The sequence below is a fragment of the Dendropsophus ebraccatus genome, chromosome 9 (assembly GCF_027789765.1).
Source record: "Dendropsophus ebraccatus isolate aDenEbr1 chromosome 9, aDenEbr1.pat, whole genome shotgun sequence".
Classification (NCBI taxonomy): Eukaryota; Metazoa; Chordata; class Amphibia; order Anura; family Hylidae; genus Dendropsophus; species Dendropsophus ebraccatus.
In genome coordinates, this window is record NC_091462.1 from 48420136 (window position 1) to 48439334 (window position 19199).

Here is a 19199-nt window from a genome sequence, read left to right on the forward strand (position 1 = left end):
GGGTCCACATTATGCCTGCATTTGCAAGTCCTGAAAGGGGCCTTACAAATGGGTCAGTCATGTTTTTGACAGAACAGTATAGAGAATTAGTCTGTTTGCATACCATATTTTACAGACTATTTTTGATGGACATCATTAAAGAGACTGTGTCAGCTGGTTTAGGCTGTCCTATCTCAGGGTAGCAAAAACTAGTGACAGAGAAGCTAAGCAGAATGATGTATCACCTACATTATTCTGTGCAGCTGATGCAGAGATATCCTCCTGAATAACATCGACAATAAGTAGTGCTCTCCATTATGTGTGTGAGCCCAGTAGTCCTCACTAGTTGCTGATTGGCAGTTATCGATCCATGTGGTGTATAGGCAGTCAACTGTCATTCAGCAGCTGGAGGGCGGGGGAGGGATGCTGCAAGAATCCTATTCTCCTGCATATTAGGAGAACGGCTGAATAAAATGATGTAAGTAATCTGTTCAGCATTTCTGTCACTAGTTTATGCTGCCCTCATTTAAGGTGGAATAAACCCAGTGACAGATTCACATTAATAATTATAATTGTGTTGCATGAATTCTGTTCCAACACTACATGGGACATGTATACACAAACTGGGTTTGTTATAAAATGGATGAATGTAACAGCATGTTGGCATTAACACTTTGTAATATATATCATTTTAACATGCAGCCCCCTATTGTGTCACTGTATGTACGATTTCATGTACTTACCAGAACATCATTTCCTCTGACAAGGAACTGCACATTGAAAGGTCCAGAAATGGCAAAAGCATTTGCAATTTTCTTGGTTGCAATTTTCACCTGCAAATTACAGAAAAGAAATGTATTCAAGTACCACTTTTCAAGACCCAATTTTACTGTAATTCAACCAAAACTATAGCTCTGTCTATATCAGATTTTAATGCATGTGTTGGTTGAGACACAAACTATAATCTTTAGGGCCCATGTACCCAGTCATATAGAGAATGGGATTTTTCAGTATTTCTGCAATTTCATAGGGGGATATAGAGAATTTCTCTGCAAGATTCGGATTACTGTCTATGGTCTGGTGTAAATTCTTAATGTGTCATAGAGATATAAAAATTTTGATCAGGGCCTAAGCACTGAGACCCTGAGCTAAGTGCTTTTCTCCCTATGTCTTTACTTGCGATAGGAGATGGCTTCTATAGTATATCTATGGAGACTGTCTCCTCCAGGGAGGAGACAAGCACTAAGCTGAGGACTTCTGCCATCTTGTCCTAGTAATCATTGGTGGTCTCAGCACCCAGATCAATCAAAACTTTGGCATGTCTCTATGACATGTCAAACATTTTATTTATTTATTTTTGAATGACAGATTTCCTCACAGAATTTACATAGACACGCCAATATGTGACTTATCATTAAGCTTTTTTTCTGCACATTTTTCAAATCCCAGAGTATATAGTACTTAAGATTAGTGTTGAGCTACCCATCAAAATGTTTAGGTTCGGCACTGTTAGCCAAACCTGGACACTCTGCGTTTGATTCCCTGCTGCTGTAGAAGTTAGATGCCGCCCTAGGGAGTCCTGGAAGAAATGTATACAGCCACAGACTGTATTCATGTTCTCCTGGCAGCCCTAGGGTGGCATCCGACTTATGCTGCAACAGGGAATTAAACGCAGAGTGTTCGGGTTTGGCTAACAGTGCCAAACCCAAACATTTTGACAGGTTTGCTCAACCCTACTCAAGATACCGATAAGTATCATGTTAAGTATGTTATGTATCATGTTAAGTATGTTAAGTTCAAAAGGTCAATATAATAATATATAATGGATAAACAGCCGAATTCAATCAGGCATCACTTCTGAACATAATAAAAAATAACAACTTTAATATACTGTAGCAGACCTGGGCATTGTATGGTTCGCGCGCCTCATCCGGCCTACTAAAGAGCTCTGAATGGCCCACATCAGAGCGTCTGAGCTGCTCAATAAATGCTAAGTTCAGAGTGTCAGCAGCACTCTAAACACTGCATTTACGTCGTACAGGGTTATTGGGGCCCCCTTAATGTAAGGTTTAGAGTGCTGCTGACAGTGTTCAGAGTGTTACTGCCTGGTGTAGTCCCCCGGCTTTTGTTCTCCCAGCTCATGCGCCGGGGAGTCAGGAGAGTGAAAGCCAAGGGAACTATACCAGGCAAGGTAAACATAAGGACAGCAGGCACTGTTGGGTTACTGTAGTGATATTTTTGGGGGTGGGCAATGCTACTGGAGATGGCCTGAGATGCTGTGAGGCGGGGGAGGGGGGGGGGGGTAGGTATGCGCATCAGCCCTTCTGAATTCTTCAATCCTGTATACCCATTATATATATCATACTTATTATTATAGCGGTATCTTCAGGACTATACAGTTTTGTTATTTTTATCTATTTGTATTGGTCGGTGAAGGTAAAGCAATTGTAGTTAACCTCGTGCCTCTTGAGAAGTTTGTGAGCCGCACCCATTACTACTACAGAAAAAAAGAAAAATATGCGCTATATAAACTATCAGTCGGATTCCGCCAAAAATAACAGTTCATGGCTTATGGGCGAAAACCATATGGATTTTGGAGTGGAATATGAGTAGATAACGTGCTGAAATCTGTTTGCAATTTCATAATGTGAACATGCCCTATATATCACTAATGTCTTTTGGAACTTACTCTCCAGATAAACTGACTAGAGTCTGGATTATCATGTTTCGGATGATAACTATAATTTATATTGGCAGGATTGCATGCAGCTTACATTTTTAAGAGGTTGGTTTATCAGTGCCAAGTAGCTGTGTCATGGGTAAAGTCCAGAACATCTGTTAAAGTCAGAATACATCTGTTGGCTCCCTCAGTCTATAATTTAAATGTCATTATTCCTGCCATCACTCTGTGTGGCCGGGGGACGTTAAATAAACTGTGATTGTTAAATGAAAAGCAGAATAATATTGTGCCGTCTTCTGCTGACCGTAACGTGGGGTAGATGACAGCACGAATGAGAAACAATCAATGTGGGAAAGTAATTGAGCTGTAGTGCTTAGATTGCTTAGTGATCACATTAACGCTAGAGGTAAAGCTTTGGCGATGAACATTGAGAGAAAGTGTTCAATTACTGTCATTTATATTAATGGAAAATAAATGTATATTATATTAGATGTATTATCTAATTATTATAAACATGTATTTTAAAGATGAAAACTCAATAATCTCATCCTTCTTGGCCTGGTGTGCTACAGTACTAAAAATTAGGTGGATAATAACAATAAAATCGCTTACTCTCTACCCCCATGAGTATGCAGACTTACATGTATTGTCTAAGCACACGCTGTCCCGCCGCAGCAACTTATTGGCTGAGCAGGATGTCAGGGGAGTCGAAAGCCACAGATGCAGGCCGCAATGCTGATGGGTAAAGTATTCCCCGGCAGCGGTGAGTTAAGAGGGGCATGGCTTTACATGCGCGTATGTAAACACATACGGAATGACAGGATACAGAACCACAGGGAATTCCGCTGCGGAGCTTACAGTGTGGAATTCGTTGGAATCCCGTTCGTGACCACAGCCTAAATGGTCAATTTGGAGATTAAATTGTTAATAACTTTGGCTGAGGTCAGTAATGCCTAGAAGGCCATACAGTGTTCTCAAGCTTATGCTCAAGAATTACAGATTACCCATCACCTATAGTGTGTATGTATTCCAGGATCCAACTCCTAGTGTGTAGTCCTACAGCAGCTAAAAGATGCAGTATTCATTGAAAATAGTTTATTTGATCACTTGTCATTGACATATATTGCAGGGGTTGCAGATGCCATATGGTATAACATTATGGTGGCCCCCACCAACTATAATTTGGCCATGCCTATATGCCCATGGTTCCATTGCCTCTATAAAGGTCTTACTTCTTGCAAGGTATAAAAGAACAAACAGGCTCAGCGCCTCATTGGGTGACATATAGGTCATATATTGCTGTAGGTGTGCGCTCACCTGGTTAGGTTGTGTATAACTACAACCATTATACAAGTATGATGTAACAATCAACCAAGGCCGCAGCCCCATAGTCAACAAACCCATATTCCACAAGGTGATACAGTCCAACAGAAATCCAGATAGTAGAAAAGTAGCAGGAAACTACTTTTCTACTTTCTATACTTCTAACTTGGATATGTTAAACAGGGTTGAGAAGAGGTGTTGTATAGAGGTGCTTTGACACCATGGGAGACTGTCCTGATAAGCATAAGAATAAGTGTGTACGACTGGTGACTGCCAGATGTTCAGTTGACCCACTAAGCATCTAGCATCAATGCATATTTAGACTGAGTTTGCGTAGTACACATTAGATTGTAATTTGCTCTATTGCAAGACAATAAATATCACCTTACCTTCTCTATTGCCCCCTGGCTGATTGTCTGAGTGGGAATCATAAGAGTAGCATCTCCTGAGTGAACTCCAGCATCTTCCACATGCTCTGAAATAGCATGACAAATGACCTATACAAATGAAAATAATACCTATTAAAAACTGACTATCCATTTCATTATGCAACCCCTCTACATGGGCGTCCACCTGGCAATCCGAAAGCTGCACTTAGGCTCTCAGTCTGTTTTCCCTAATCAGGCTTTCAAAACTGTAAGAATCCGTGTAATTACACAACCACCGCAAATGTAGCAGCTCCATTTGGATAACTATCAGGACTCGACGCCTGGCGAGCAGTTAGTGAGCTGGAATGACGAGAGCTTATGACTACATGGACTACATCAATGTGTGTCAGCTGAAATCATGCACTATGCCCTATGTTCCAGATTCTTATATCAGAAGAGGTGAAAACTACACATAGGTTAAATGTAAGACTTTTTTTTTTTTTTTTTTACAGAAAAATTTTCTGTTATCCTATATGGATGAAATGCATTTGATATCAACTTAATAAATATAAGTTATAAAAATTGTTGCAAGGAATATAAGTCACAATGATTAAAGAGTTGCTTCAATTTCCCATAAGAATTCTGCACAATGTTTTCCACACTAGGGTCATCCTCTCAATTTTGGCAGAGGGATTTAAATGGTTAAATACAGGATATTAGAAGTCCTAAAAGCTTAAAAATATCAAAACAGTTTACCAATATACCTAATACTCAATATATACTTAAATAAATAAATAAAAAATGTATATACATATATATATATATATATATATATATATATATATATATATATATATATATTAGAGATGAGCAAATACGATTCGATCGAGTAAGTATTCGATCGAATATTGTGGTATTCGAAAGATTCGAATTCACTCGAGGAGTGAGGCGAATAAGATGGAAACATTCAAAAGTCCTCCCATTGCAGTTGGCGCTTTTTTAATCCAGTGACCATGCAGGGAGGCCGTGAGGGACCCTGGGAGTACGCAAGCAGCGCGAAAACAGCGTCTACCCTCATTGGATGGCTGAACCACATGACCTTGAATCTTAAATACTTGGCTCCCGCCTCTTGACCGCAGATGAGCTTTCAACCTAGCCAGGGAGAGATCTTGGAGCAGGGAGAGATAGGTTTTAGTAGCGTTTTTGGTTAGGGCCCTATTCCACCGGACGATTATCGTTTGCATAATCGTTAACGATTAACAATCTCAAACTACCGCTATTGCGAAAGACCTGAAAACGTTCACTCATTTCCATGGAACGATAATCGTTACTTATGATCGTAATTGCGATCGTTTTTTCTTCGCTATTTATTCGCTATTGCGTTCGTATCTATAGCGAACGACTGAACAATGTCTTATTCAATGCGAACGATGTGCGAACGTTTTGCGAACAAGCAACGATAAAAATAGGTCCAGGTCTTATAAAGCGATCAACGATTTCTCGTTCAGTCGTTAATCATTAACTGCATTTCAACCAAACGATTATCGTTTAGATTCGAACGATTTAACGATAATCTGAACGATAATCGTCCGGTGGAATAGGGCCCTTATGCCCCTATTCCACAGGTCGTTTAGAGGAGCAAACGAGCGCTCTCAGCTCCCCCCTATTCAACGCGGCTGCAGCGAGCGGGTGAGTGCGGAAGGGGGCGGCGGGGAGCTTCGGGGGGGCTGCCCGGGGGATCGCTGATCGTCCGGGCAGCCCATAGGATATAGCAGCGTCTGCTGCCGATGCTCCTATTCAATGGAGCGCCGGCAGCAGATCGCTGCTATATCAGTCGCTTGTTTTTCAACATGTTGAAAAATAAGCGACTGCAACGATCAGCCGACATGAACGATGTCGGCTGATCGTTGCACTCTATTCCACTGGACGATTATCGTCCGTAGCGGCCGATATCGGCCGAATACGAACGATGATCGTTCCGTGGAATAGGGCCTTTAGGCAGGCTTACTACACAACCCAAAAGTCCTTTTCAGGGCTAAGATCAAGCGAAAAAGTCATATCTGAATCCAAAGCACTTCTCTGTGCTAAGAAATAGATGATAACAGCAGCAGCAGCAGTATCAGCAAGTGTATTCATTCCAGTACCCTGTGTTTACAAGTGACTTATAGTGTCCCTGTTTAACACCACTAAGGGCATGTTATACATATTGTTCCAGTAGCCCACTAAGGGCACCTGATATACACTGTTTCAGTAGTCCAGTAAAAGGCACGTGATACATATTGCTCCAGTAGCCCAGAAAAAGACACATCATACATACTGTTCCAGTAACGTTCGTACAGCATTACGCGCGAATAACATGACGCTCTGCGGACGCACATTGGAATCATGTATGTAATACTGCGCAAGAAATACGAACGAAATGTGTGAACATTGCTATAAATGTTCGTAAAGCGTTTGCAAATATTTTTCCTTCGCAGCTGCGGAGAGTGGCATTATACTGTGATTTTGGGGTGTTGGGTGCACCCAGGCATGCTCCCCCTAATGTCCCAGTGTCATTCCGGTGGTGTTTGCATCATTTAGGGAGGTTTCATGGGGGACTTGGTGACCTCCAAGTGGTCGAATTTTGATTTCCAAGTGTGCAAATTTTTTTCCCATAGACTATAATGGGATCGAATACTCATTTGAATAGTCGAATATTGGTGCCTATTTGATTCGAATTCTGGAAAGTCCAATATTTCACTACTCGCTCATCTCTAATATATATGTATGTGTATATATATATATATATATATATATATATATAGTAGACAATCATAACTACTTACACGGCCTTCTTTTGCAACAGCATCCATCTCCACCTCTCGTGCCCCCTGAACAAACTTGGTGATCACCACTGGGTGCTCCTGTAAAGACAATATTCAAAAAAAGTTTAATCTTCAGATAAAATTAGAAAACACAGCTGAAATATGAAAATATTCTTGCTGAAAGATTCTTGCTAAAAACACAATTTAAAGCGTAACTGTCATGTTTTTTTTTTATTGCAGAAATCAGTAGTATAAGCGATTTTAAGAAACTCTGTAATAGGTTTCATCAGCCAAAAAAGCCTCCTTCTGTACTCAAGAAGCAATCTCCCAGCCTCCCCCTCCCCCCCCGACTTCTTATCTGTGCATTATCAGGCAAACACGTCTTCATTACAGAGAAGCCAGTGAAGACGGGCTCTGCTCTCTCCATTGTAAGCCTATGAAGGGGGGAGGAGCCGAGGGAGATGAGGGAGCAGGAAGAGGTGACATGAAGGTCAGCTGTTTGTAGACTCTCTGGGCACCTAAAACGCTAAATTCAGGTGTCAGAAAGGTCAGTGCTCATCTATGAACTTACTGAGAGAAGATTGCAGGGTGTTGTGCTTTGCAGGACTGCTCCGTGCTCAATCACTCCTAACAGCCCCTCCCCTCTCCATAGCCACATAATGGAGACAGAAATCCTGCTTCATTTGATGTGAGGGGGGAGGCTGGGAGATGTTTTTTTTCACTACAGAAGGAAACTCTTTTAGTACATAAAACCTATTACAGAGTTTCTTAAAATCACTTGTACTGTTGATATTTAATGTTTTCAGAAAAATGGCCCTGAAATGACAGTTACGCTTTAAAGGCCTACATAACTGTAAAATAGAGTTCCCAGATGTTCCTTGGGAAAGCTGCCTTCTCCTTTCACAGATCTTCTGATGGTTAATCTTGTCAATCTCCCATAGCTGAGAGCCTGCATCACTGACTCTAAGTCTTTCTCAGATCAAACCTACTTCCACATAAATACTTCTCTTCCTCCTAACTACCTTGAGAGTGTTTAAAGATACTTTCATCTTCTGCGTTAAAACTTCACAGGATGTTCTTTAAATACATGAAACCCCCTACTCATGCCAAAGGGAGGCATAATATGAAGACAAGGAACATTACCCTAAGAGCTGGCAAGATGTGAACATTTTGCTGCCAATAGATTATGAATTATATATAACAGTTTAATTGAAGATATCCCAATGCAAACCATTCACACATTTTGGGTATTTCCAGCTACTTTCTAGTAATATTTTATCTTATAATATGGTTTGAACATCAGTGCTGCTACTACTTATATTAAACTTGTACAGTCATTTTTTGTGACTTTCAGGTATATGACTTTCCTCCTCCTCTAGGACATAATAGTTCTAAAGGGGTTGTCAAATGTTTGTTTATGGCTGGAGTTGGTGTAAAAATTAATAGGTCATACTCAGGCCCCACTTCTTCCTGCTTCTAAGACAAGAACTGCCCAGTACCCAATCACTGACTGACTGATTGCAGTGATTGGCTAAGCAGACTGTCACCGTTGAGACAAATCTGTCAGAAATAGCAGTGTGGGCTTTTTGTTGTTTTCTATGCAGCAACAGCACAATATTAAAAAATTTAAATGTCCAAAGTACCCCTTTACAGGACCCAATGACTTCTATGGGCATTGTTTCATGGTCTAGTATACATCACAGGCTGTACAGAGCCTTAGGTTAAACACACACTAGACTGATTTAGTGCAGATAGATGCACAAATTCACACAGCAAATGTAAATTCCACAAAGTAAATGGGATTTTTAACATCTCGTCTACACACAGAAATTAACCTGCAGTGCGGATATGCTGTGTGTCAATTTATCTCAGTGGTAAAGGTAAAATCCATGCAGATTTTGTGCTGATTTGCTGCCTATTTTCCCAGAAATCTAGTCTAATATGCATTTACCAAATACACAAGTGCATACTTACCTTCCTTACTCACCCACTGCTCCTGCTGTCAGATATTCTTGTCTTTTTCTGGCAGCTTTCAATAACATCCTTTGTGATCATTTGTGATCATCCTTTGACATCATTGGAAGCTAGCAGAACAGAAGGGTAGCTGAGACCTGAAGATCTTACAGCAGGAGCATTGAGGGAGAGAGGGAGGTAAGTATGTTTACATATAACAAAAAAGGAAGCAAAAATGCACATGTAAAACTCTTCTGTGAAACTGGGCCTAAACAATTTTTTTTTACTTGTGACACTCGTGTGGCTTCATATAGGAAGTTCTTTAGTTCTTCTTCTCCATACACCACGTTCATTGCTGAACCACTAGAAGTACAAGAGATTATATATGTATTTAGGAAGATTGTATTACTATAGCAGGGAAGCTACATAGTATCCAGCAATTCCAGAATTACCTGAGCACATAGGAAGGACGTAGTAAGCATGGGTAGCCAACAGTCTTTGTAAACTGCAGAGCATCATCCTATCAAAGGCAAAATAATGAGTTCAATTATGGGTAATGCAAGCTCGACTTCACACACGGACATTACCTCCTATGAAACTGGACATGTAGCCAATGAGTACGTAATAATAGAAATATCAGCATTACCAGAGAGTTGACTGCTTTCCATGGTGCTTGGGCAATCTGAAGTTCATCCAGGACTGCGGAGAATATGGAACGGTCTTCAGCTCTATCAATTTGCAGTGGGCTGGTGCCCATGATCTTCACTCCGTTCTTGTACAGAGGCACTGCCAAATTGTTTGGTATCTGCCCTCCTACTGAGATGATGCAGCCATCACATTGCTAGTGATAAATTAAATAAATATGGGTCATATCAATCTTCTCTTTTTCTCCACCACATATAATGTGGCCTGGTCAACAGTACTAAATCATATTTAATTACATGTATTGGACAATGTCTATATATAAATCTATTGATATGTCCTTCTCTTTCCTTGAATTTAGTTAGGGATTCCAATGTTGCTGTAACACAGTTGGCTGGACGCACGCGGCCTAGATATTATCATGGAAAGTCATTTGGTGAGCTAGCCCGGTGAGGTGTCCTGTATTGTCAGGCTTTGGGGGATCTTGTCTTCTGAATATACATACATTTATATGAGAACTGATAAAATTATTATTTAGTCAATGAGCTGTATACAACTACATGATGACTAGCCTTATATAAAGTAGGTCCGTAAAAACATTAATAATCTGCTTAGGTTCCAATTTTTCTTCATGGCTCGCTGATAAATAAACAAATTGGGCTATTTAATTGTGAGATATATTACCCATACCCTTCCCCCTCCGGTTTTATCCCTCTCCTCCTCCTTTTCCTTTTCTTTTTTTCCTCTTCTTTATTCTTTTATATTTTATATTTTGTTTGTTATATTACAACATAATTATGGTTACACATGTAAGTCTAAGTTGGTTGGATTTCATATCTGTCGGTAAAACTATTACTTGTTCCATGTTGGGCTGTGACCCATAACCACTGATGTACAACCTACTTTTTAATTCTGCTGTTATAACAATAAAACTTTTAATGTAAAAAAAAAAAAAAATCTGCTTAGCGTGTATTACATTTTTTAAACAGTAAAGCTCTAATGGTAATAACATCACATTTTCATCTTACCATAATTTCAAGCGGAAATTTTCAACATAATGGAACTTGAAATACTCACTTCCAATTGGAAAACATCCAAAATTCTTTCCTGTGACAGCTCCTCAAAGTAAAGTTTGTCGCATTCATCAAAGTCTGTGCTGACAGTCTCAGGGTTGCAGTTCACCACCACAGTCTTCTTGCCGAGCTGGCGCAGGGTACGGATGCTGGAAACTGCACACCAATCAAACTCGACACTGCTGCCTAAACAATGGAGAATGTGGGTGTAAATGGAAAATATACATATCTACTGTGAGAATAGAATTGTGAAACAGTTCAAAAGTGTTGCTGAAGTTGCACTGGCAAGTGGATCCCTACTTATTTCAAAGGTTGTTGGTAAAAAAAAAAAAAAAAAAGTGTAGGACATGCTGATGTCATAAAAGTGTGATCACTAAACAGATGCACACTATTGGGGTGTTTTCAGCAAAAACTCTGGTAACAACAAACTACAGGTGCAGCATTCTTGATAAATGCCGAAACGGGATAGCACCATGGCCAATGATTAGCTGAGAGGTCTGTCACTTCAGAGACCAGCTCTGAAGTCCCAGCTGCGGCTGCCAACAGCAGTCGGAAGCAATGAGAACACCGGGGAGACAGGACAGGTATGTATGTATGTTTATTATTTTACACTTAAAGGGGTATTCCCCCCAAAATTATTTTTGCATTAATACGTTGCCCACCCGTAGCTTTCCATCTTTCCAATATAAATTTATTACGGATTCTGCACAGTTTTGCTGTTATCTAGGTACATCCACCCCCACGGATTGCATAGAATCATCAGCTCTCAGTCCACTCCGACACGCTCCCTGCTCCTGGCCCGCACCCTCCGAGACGGCATCACGTGTCCTCAGTCTCTTCAATGGGCCAGGTTAGCGCTTCTACCCAGCACACTGAAGAGAGGAAGGACACTGACACAGTGACAGCAGCTGCTGCTGCTGAGCACTGTCACCCTCTCTGACAGCAGAGAGTACCCCCCCAAGCTCACCCCACTGTGTGCCTCCCCCCCTTCATCCCTGGAGCTCATCTGCCCCACAACCTGTATCCCCTGCGCCCCGGTGGCTGACCGCGAGCCCCCCGTGATCTCCGGTGGCCGTCCGCCCAGCCCCATGCCCCCCCCCCCCCAACTGCCCGGAGCTCACCCGTGAGTGTGCAGCCGCACCACCTCCCGATCTCTGGGCTCTGCAGCTGACCCCCATCACCACCCGGCCGCAGCTCACCTGGTCAGTGCAGCCCCCCTCCCCCAGTGCGATCCTGTGGCGGTGTTCGATCTCCCTGTGCCGCCCGCCCCACCCGCTCAGAGCTCACCCGGTATCCAGCAGCCCCGTATCCAGCCCCCAGTGCACGATCTTCCGCCCGGCCCTGTAGCCGCCACCCGCCCGGTGAGCGAAGTTCCCGCCATCCCCCTGCATGATCTCTTGTCCGTGTCCGTCCGCCCGCGGTCCCCCCATTGTAGAGGCCCACGGCAGCCGGCGCTCACCCACCTGCCCACAACTAACCCAGTGAGCGCAGCCCCCCCCGCGCGATCTCCCGGTGCCGCCCGCCCCCCGCTCAGAGCTCACCCGGTATCCAGCAGCCCCGTATCCAGCCCCCAGGTGCACGATCTTCCGCCCGGCCCTGCAGCCGCCACCTGCCCGGTGAGCGAAGTTCCCCCCGTCCCCCAGCACAATCTCTTGTCCGTGTCCGTCCGCCCGCGGTCCCCTCGTCCCCCCCATTGTAGAGCCCACGGCAGCCGGCGCTCACCCACCTGCCCACAACTAACCCAGTGAGCGCAGCCCCCCGGCGCGATCTCCCGGTGCCGCCCGCCCCCCGCTCAGAGCTCACCCGGTATCCAGCAGCCCCGTATCCAGCCCCCAGGTGCACGATCTTTCGCCCGGCCCTGCAGCCGCCACCTGCCCGGTGAGCGAAGTTCCCCCCGTCCCCCAGCACGATCCCTTGTCTGTCTGCCGGCGGTCCCCCCGTCCCCCCCATTGTAGAGCCCACCGCAGCCGACGTTCACCCACCTGCCCACAACTAACCCGCGTGATCTCCCGGCGGCCCGACCACTATAAATCGGCTCAAACCCCCCCATGCAGCTCACCCGGTGACTGTAGCCCCCCCCCAAGTAGAGCGCCGGGCCACCCGACATCCGCCCCCCCTCTGAGCTCTGCTACATCTCTCTCTCAGCTCTGCTATATCTCTCTCTCAGCTCTGCTAGATTGCCATCTCAGCTCTGCTACATCTCTCTCAGCTCTGCTACATTGCCATCTCAGCTCTGCTACATTGCTATCTCAGCTCTGCTACATCTCTCTCTCAGCTCTGCTACATCTCTCTCTCAGCTCTGCTTCATCTCTCTCTCAGCTCTGCTACATTGCCATCTCAGCTCTGCTACATCGCCATTCATCAGGCAGAAGCATTGCATGATGGGAAATGTAGTTTCCTATCTTGAATATAGAACGTCTTTTAGAAAAACTTGTAACTCAGGAAAGGAAGCAGCTAGAAAGATGGGAGACGGCTCCAAATACTCAGGGGGGCTTGGTGAGTAAGACCAGCCAGGTTTGGGAGCATTTCATTTTTTTAGCCCTTGGGGGGAATACCCCTTTAAATACAAGGGCTGCATGGACATTGCTAATGATAGCTCTTGCTTCACCATTGTCGAGCCCTGTAATAGGCTCAGTAAGCAAGCACCAATCTAGCAGATTGGCGCTCGCTTACACTAGGCATCATGCCATGTAATATGGACCTTGGAATGTCCAAGTGAGAGTGAGGAAAGGTAATGATTTTCTGCTACTCCAATAACCTCTTTAAGCAACCTCTTAACCTGCAGCAGAAATGTTTATCAGTTACATGATGGACTCACCTGTGGAAGCTGAACAGCTGACTGGTCAAATCAAATTATTAAGAATTGTTTAAGTATGCGAATTTCTCACCATAAGGGTAGCTTCACACGTACCGGATTCGCAGCAAATTTAACGCTTCAAATTTGCAGCAAAATCCGCTGCGAATCCTGGTACTGTGAAGTTAAATGGGTCACATACCCGCAGTGGAATTTTCATTCTGCTGCCAGTATATGACCTGGCCCCTTTAACCCCCCCGCAGCCCGCGCCCAGAGCATACATTACCTGCTCGGCGCTGTGGCTGCATGTGACGCTGATTGGCTGATGCGGAACGGCGGGAGCCTGGACCCTCACATGCAGCCGTGGCACTGAGCAGGTAAAGTATGCTCTGGGCGCGGCTGCAAGCGATGGGCTGCGGGGGGTTATAGGGGCCGGGTCACATACTGGCAGCGGAATGAAAATTCTACTGCGGGTATGTGACCCATTTAACTTTACTGTACCAGGATTCGCAGCGAATTTTGCTGCAAACTCACAGCGTGAAATGCGCTGCGAATCCAGTACATGTGAAGCAGTACCCTAAAGCAGTAGGAAATGTTTGTTTCCTGACATAAAAAACTGGGATTTATCTGTGTTAACTAAAAGGGTTAACCTGCACAAATGCTTAAGCCACCTGTGCATGCAGAGCTGGTGTGTTTAGCCAGATGTCTGCTTATTGTCTGTTCATAACTGTATCTCACCAGTGCTGAAAATGTGTCTCATTAAAGGTTGAGGAGCCCTAGACAATTATCTGTATAAATGGGAAATAGAACCCAAGGAGGGAAGCCGTTCATGAATCATTGAGGTTAAAACTCTTTTGTCGGCAAGCAGAGATTAGTCTAGTATGAGAGCTATCTCACTTATTAAAAGTTAATGACATTTAGGTTTTTTTTGCCTGGAAACCTTATAATCTTTTGCATTATAATGTATTTCTTTTGAATCTACGGCTAAGGCTGAGGAGATTGTATTATGTGAGATAGTATTCATTAGAATATAGTATATTAATTTGCTAGGTACCAATGACATGTTGTCTACCCCAAGGCTCAAATAGGTCACTGTTTTTCCATTAAATTGATTTTCTACACTTCCTTATCTTAATGCGCAGGTTTAGGAAAAGTTTGGTGTTACCTAACTAGTTCTGGCCTAACTAGCTTCAGTCTCATTACTTTCTTTTCTACATATCACAATTTCTGGACTACTCCCGATTACCAACAGAGGTAAAACTGGAAGCTTCTTGGCCTCAATGCAATCTGCTCCATAACCATTGTGTTGGACTTAGGGTATATGCACAATGAGCAATTCTCGTGGAATTTCTCGCAGAATTTCGATTGGATTCTGCAGCAAAATGTGTGCGGAATCCGCTCAAAATTTGAGCAGTCTTGGCTCCCGTTGTTTTCTACGCATTCCACGCATTAGTGCACATGGTGGAAATTTCCATCCATACGGATTACGACATGTCAATTCTTTGGGCGGATTGCCCCATAGAGGGCAATATTACGTATATTTTCATAATAACCACCGCCATTGTTGCACTCGGCAACAACAGCCGTAGTTTTACGAAAATATACGTTGTGTGAACATAGCCTAATAGTGCTCTTCTCAAGGAAAGGCATTACCCCTTTAGTCCCACAGCATTATGCCAACCCCAAAACAGCTGTCTACAGATGGGTAACTTCTGCTTCTGAGAAAGTTTCTGGCTTGGCTTATGAAATTTCCAGTCATGTTCTTAGTCAAGCATTGAAATGAAGGGAAACCTACTTTTTAGAAGATGGCATCAGAGAGCTGCTTTTCATGTTCTTCTTTCACTAAAGTCTCATCCCTAATTTTTGGAAAACCACACATGACTCCACCTCATAAAAAGGGTCTTCCACTTTCAGGTACAAATTTTTAAAAATCTTTCATGAAAGAAGAACATTGATCCAGCATATTCAGTTAAACTTCTGCCTTGCTTTATTTGGAACTCAGTAAAAAAAAAAAAAAAGTAAAAATCTTGCATACATGGGGTTCCATTGAGGGAAGTTTTAATAGGACTCACAGCTGTCATTATTTCCATGTCAGGATTATATTTTTTTAATAGAAGTACGTTTAGGTTTACATTACATACTTGCGCAATAAATAAGTAATTCTGCACATCCAATGGAGGTTGCGGTACATGATTAATGATCACCTTGATAAGACGCATTTATAGAGAACTGGTGGCGCGATACTGTACGTCCCGTTTTAGGTTTCCATTTAATATTCTAAGCAACAGTTCTGATAATAATAACAATTAATTATGTATCAAGTCAAGTCAGGCTATCAGGAAGCGGCTCCATAATGAATAAGCATTGTAAGAGAGTGTCTACCTTTCTTACAAAAAGTCAGACAGAGAAAGGAAACAATAGAGATAGCACTTGACTCTGCATTATAGAACTCAACACGAAATTTAGACTTTATAAAATTGGAGGTAGGTATTAAATTTAAGACTAGGCAGGTCCAATTCCCATCTCTACAGGTGCCACATTTAATACACATCTTTCATCCTAGCAGTCTGGAGTTCAATGCCTCACTGCAGTTCTCCAGCTATACATATGTCTTTGTTGGTTTCTAGATGACATCTACTTCTGATAAAGAGGTATTTTCTATTCTATTGCTATAATTGCCTATTGTAAACATAAAAAATGTAGAAATATGAAAGTATTTGTCCCATAAGGACAGTCTCCTTCCATAGACCCTATTAGAGTGCAGTGATGTCATATAGGAGAGCCCAATTTTGTGAAACACCCCATTAGCCAAAGTGGAGAGCCAATGTAAAGAAGGACTCCCATTTTAATTATATATTATAAACATATACTATATAGTATACTGCTGTAATCAGTTGATCTTTACAGAAGGGGTTGTGATGATGACACCTCCTTTAAAATAAATGTAGGAGCGAGTCCAACAAGTCCTTCTCAGCCAAATGGGGAGGGTGGCTAAAGTCGCGTGGTTTGGAGATTGTTTAGCAGTAGGAGGAATGGTTTCAATGTGGCCAATCTCTTTTATTCTAAATCTTAGGCTATATCCCATGTTACATGTGTCATAAGTCAGGTATCTCTCCAGTGTGGAATACTCTGTTAAGGAACTAATTTGAATAGGTGGTATGTGATGCATCCATTTCTAATGATTACCCCCATTAGGTATTTCAGCTGCTAATATGGGACAAATGCTGTTTATTATTTTGTTTGATATTGTTATTAATTTTGCTGATTTCGCACAATAATGTATCAATGTTATTTGATACTTCTATTGTATGTCATGTTCCTTCTTTATTTGAAAATTCAATAAACTACAGTATTTGGAATGGAAAATACTCTAAAATCTATATCAAGTTTTTATCATAAAACATTTAATTTCAAGGTTGTTTTTACATGGTTTTATATCACCTCTTAATCTCACGAAGTAATCCATAATCTAACCTAACCTTTATCCCCTTTCATATTACTAGATATAAGGGTGCAGTCCCATGTTTCCACTGCAATAGGTGGATTAAACAGGGCCCACATGTATTGGCTAATGGCCGCATAATTGTAAGATTTTTAAGCTACTTATGATGGTGAACTTATTATGCAGCTTTTATTTCAGTGTTGCCCAAGTATATAGGAAAAAGTATTGCTAGACATAAAACAAGGAGTTGTTTGCTGCAATCGAACAGAGTTGTGGTTCAGATTAAAGAAATCTCTGATCTATAGTCAGTGATGCCCGATGAATTTCTAATTACTAGGGAATCCACTACAGAGTCTATTATCACATCAGTGTATTAGTTGACTGTAACAGCAAACATATGCCTTAAGCTGAGTTGGCCTTATTTGTAGTCCAATTTCTCTACTTGTGTTTTTATTAACTGTTTATTATAGACATGAAAGGATAGAAGGACTGATACAGTACCTATATGATACGGGCCACAGCCTAGAACCATCATTCCATGGTCATCAAACTTTATGTCATGTTCCTGAAGTAGAAATGGGTAAAAGCATTAACCATAGCAAAGATATATGGATCATAAAAAGCAACATTGAAGTCTACTCAGTTCAACTCTTATTTGTTTTGTTGTTGTTTTTTATTAAAGGGGTATTCCACTCAAACATAACTTTTTATTTTGCTGCCCATGGTGAGACTAACAATTGCTTCTATACTTATTATTATCTATCCAGTCTCCTTCCCTCAATTCTCAGCTGCTGCTTTTTGCTGAGACAGCTGATGTAAACAAATCCCTGGCAGGCTTTATCTGCAACATTGTAGCTTCTTTGTAATGCTAGGAGGGTTAGTCTGAAGTCAAGTTGCTGATGAACTCATTGTGATTAATCGTCCCAGCATTACAAAGAAGCTACAAAGTTGCAGATAGGGATTTGTTTACATAAACCGTCTCAAAAGGGAGAAGGAAGCAGGAGGAGGAGACGGAGAGAAAAACTCACACAAAAAATTTTTGTGTACTTAGCAGAAAGCAGTAGCTCAGAAATGAGAGAATGAGACTGAATAGACAATAACAAGTATGGAATGAATTGTTAGTCTCACCATAGGTAGTAACATATGAAAAGTTATGTTGGAGTGGAATACCTCTTTAAACCAATATTGTATTACATTTAGAGATAGTCTTAAACATGTAATTTGTTACCTATGAGAGTGGGCAAGGATGGGCCTTTTACATGGTCCAATGGTAGGTAGCAAATGAGGGCTGATCAGTAAGATCCGCACACCTTTGCTGAGACTTTACAACGCTCGAATTGTGTGGCCGGCCCGAACAAACCATTGCTGAATCATTCACGTAGCCATTTAAATGCATTGGTATTAGCTGCACATACCCTGTTTAGACTGTGAGATGGGCAGAAAATAATGATAATTTTTATGGCCGCACAAAAGATTCACTCAGCCGATGAAGGGGTGTTTCCTCGTTCATTGGCTAATCATTGACTCTTTTTTACAGGCCGAATCTAGGGTAAGGGCCCGATCAACAGTGTAAACGAGCGCCGATCTGCTAGATCGGTGCTCGTTTACTGGGCCTATTCCTCAGCCCGATGATCATTTAGCGAGGGCTGCAGGGACATTGTTACCGATGTCCTTGCAGCCCTTGCACCATACATTACCTAGCAGGGCTTCTCCTCAGCTCCGTCTTCCTCCCCTGGTTCCCGCGGCGCAGCATCAACTCCGGAGCGGCCTGACTGAGCAATCATACCGCTCAACCAATCACTGGCCGCTGCGGTCCCAGCCAGTGATTGGCTGAGCGGTATGATTGCTCAGAAGCTGATGTTGTGCTGCGGGACCAGGGAGGAAGATGGAGCAGAGGAGAAGCCCTGCTAGGTATTGTTTGGTGCTTCTCAAATCGTCAATCGCCCGCCGCGCACTGCTATTTCACGAAGTGCGCGGTGGGTGACCGATGATTTTAGGTTTGGGCCTAAATAAACGATCAGCGGTGACACGATCATTGGCTGATCATTTTCTCTATTCCACCAAGCGATAATCAGCTGAATTGGGCCGATTCGGCCTATTATCGCTCCATGGAATAGGCCCCTAAATCAGGGTTCCTGGCC

General features: G+C 42.6%; 1 protein-coding gene across 1 annotated transcript in view; it reads right to left on the bottom strand.

The window, feature by feature from the left end:
• The window catches only part of CPS1 (carbamoyl-phosphate synthase 1), a 71847-nt gene that overhangs the window by 11500 nt on the left and 41148 nt on the right, over window positions 1-19199 (bottom strand). Inside the window, exons 24-31 of the mRNA XM_069983213.1 lie at window positions 17560-17623; window positions 10827-11008; window positions 9754-9948; window positions 9560-9627; window positions 9395-9470; window positions 7176-7253; window positions 4372-4479; window positions 723-812 (exon numbers count right to left, since the gene is read on the bottom strand). Coding sequence (XP_069839314.1) covers window positions 723-812; window positions 4372-4479; window positions 7176-7253; window positions 9395-9470; window positions 9560-9627; window positions 9754-9948; window positions 10827-11008; window positions 17560-17623 — 861 coding nt within the window. The remainder of the gene's footprint in view (window positions 1-722; window positions 813-4371; window positions 4480-7175; window positions 7254-9394; window positions 9471-9559; window positions 9628-9753; window positions 9949-10826; window positions 11009-17559; window positions 17624-19199) is intronic.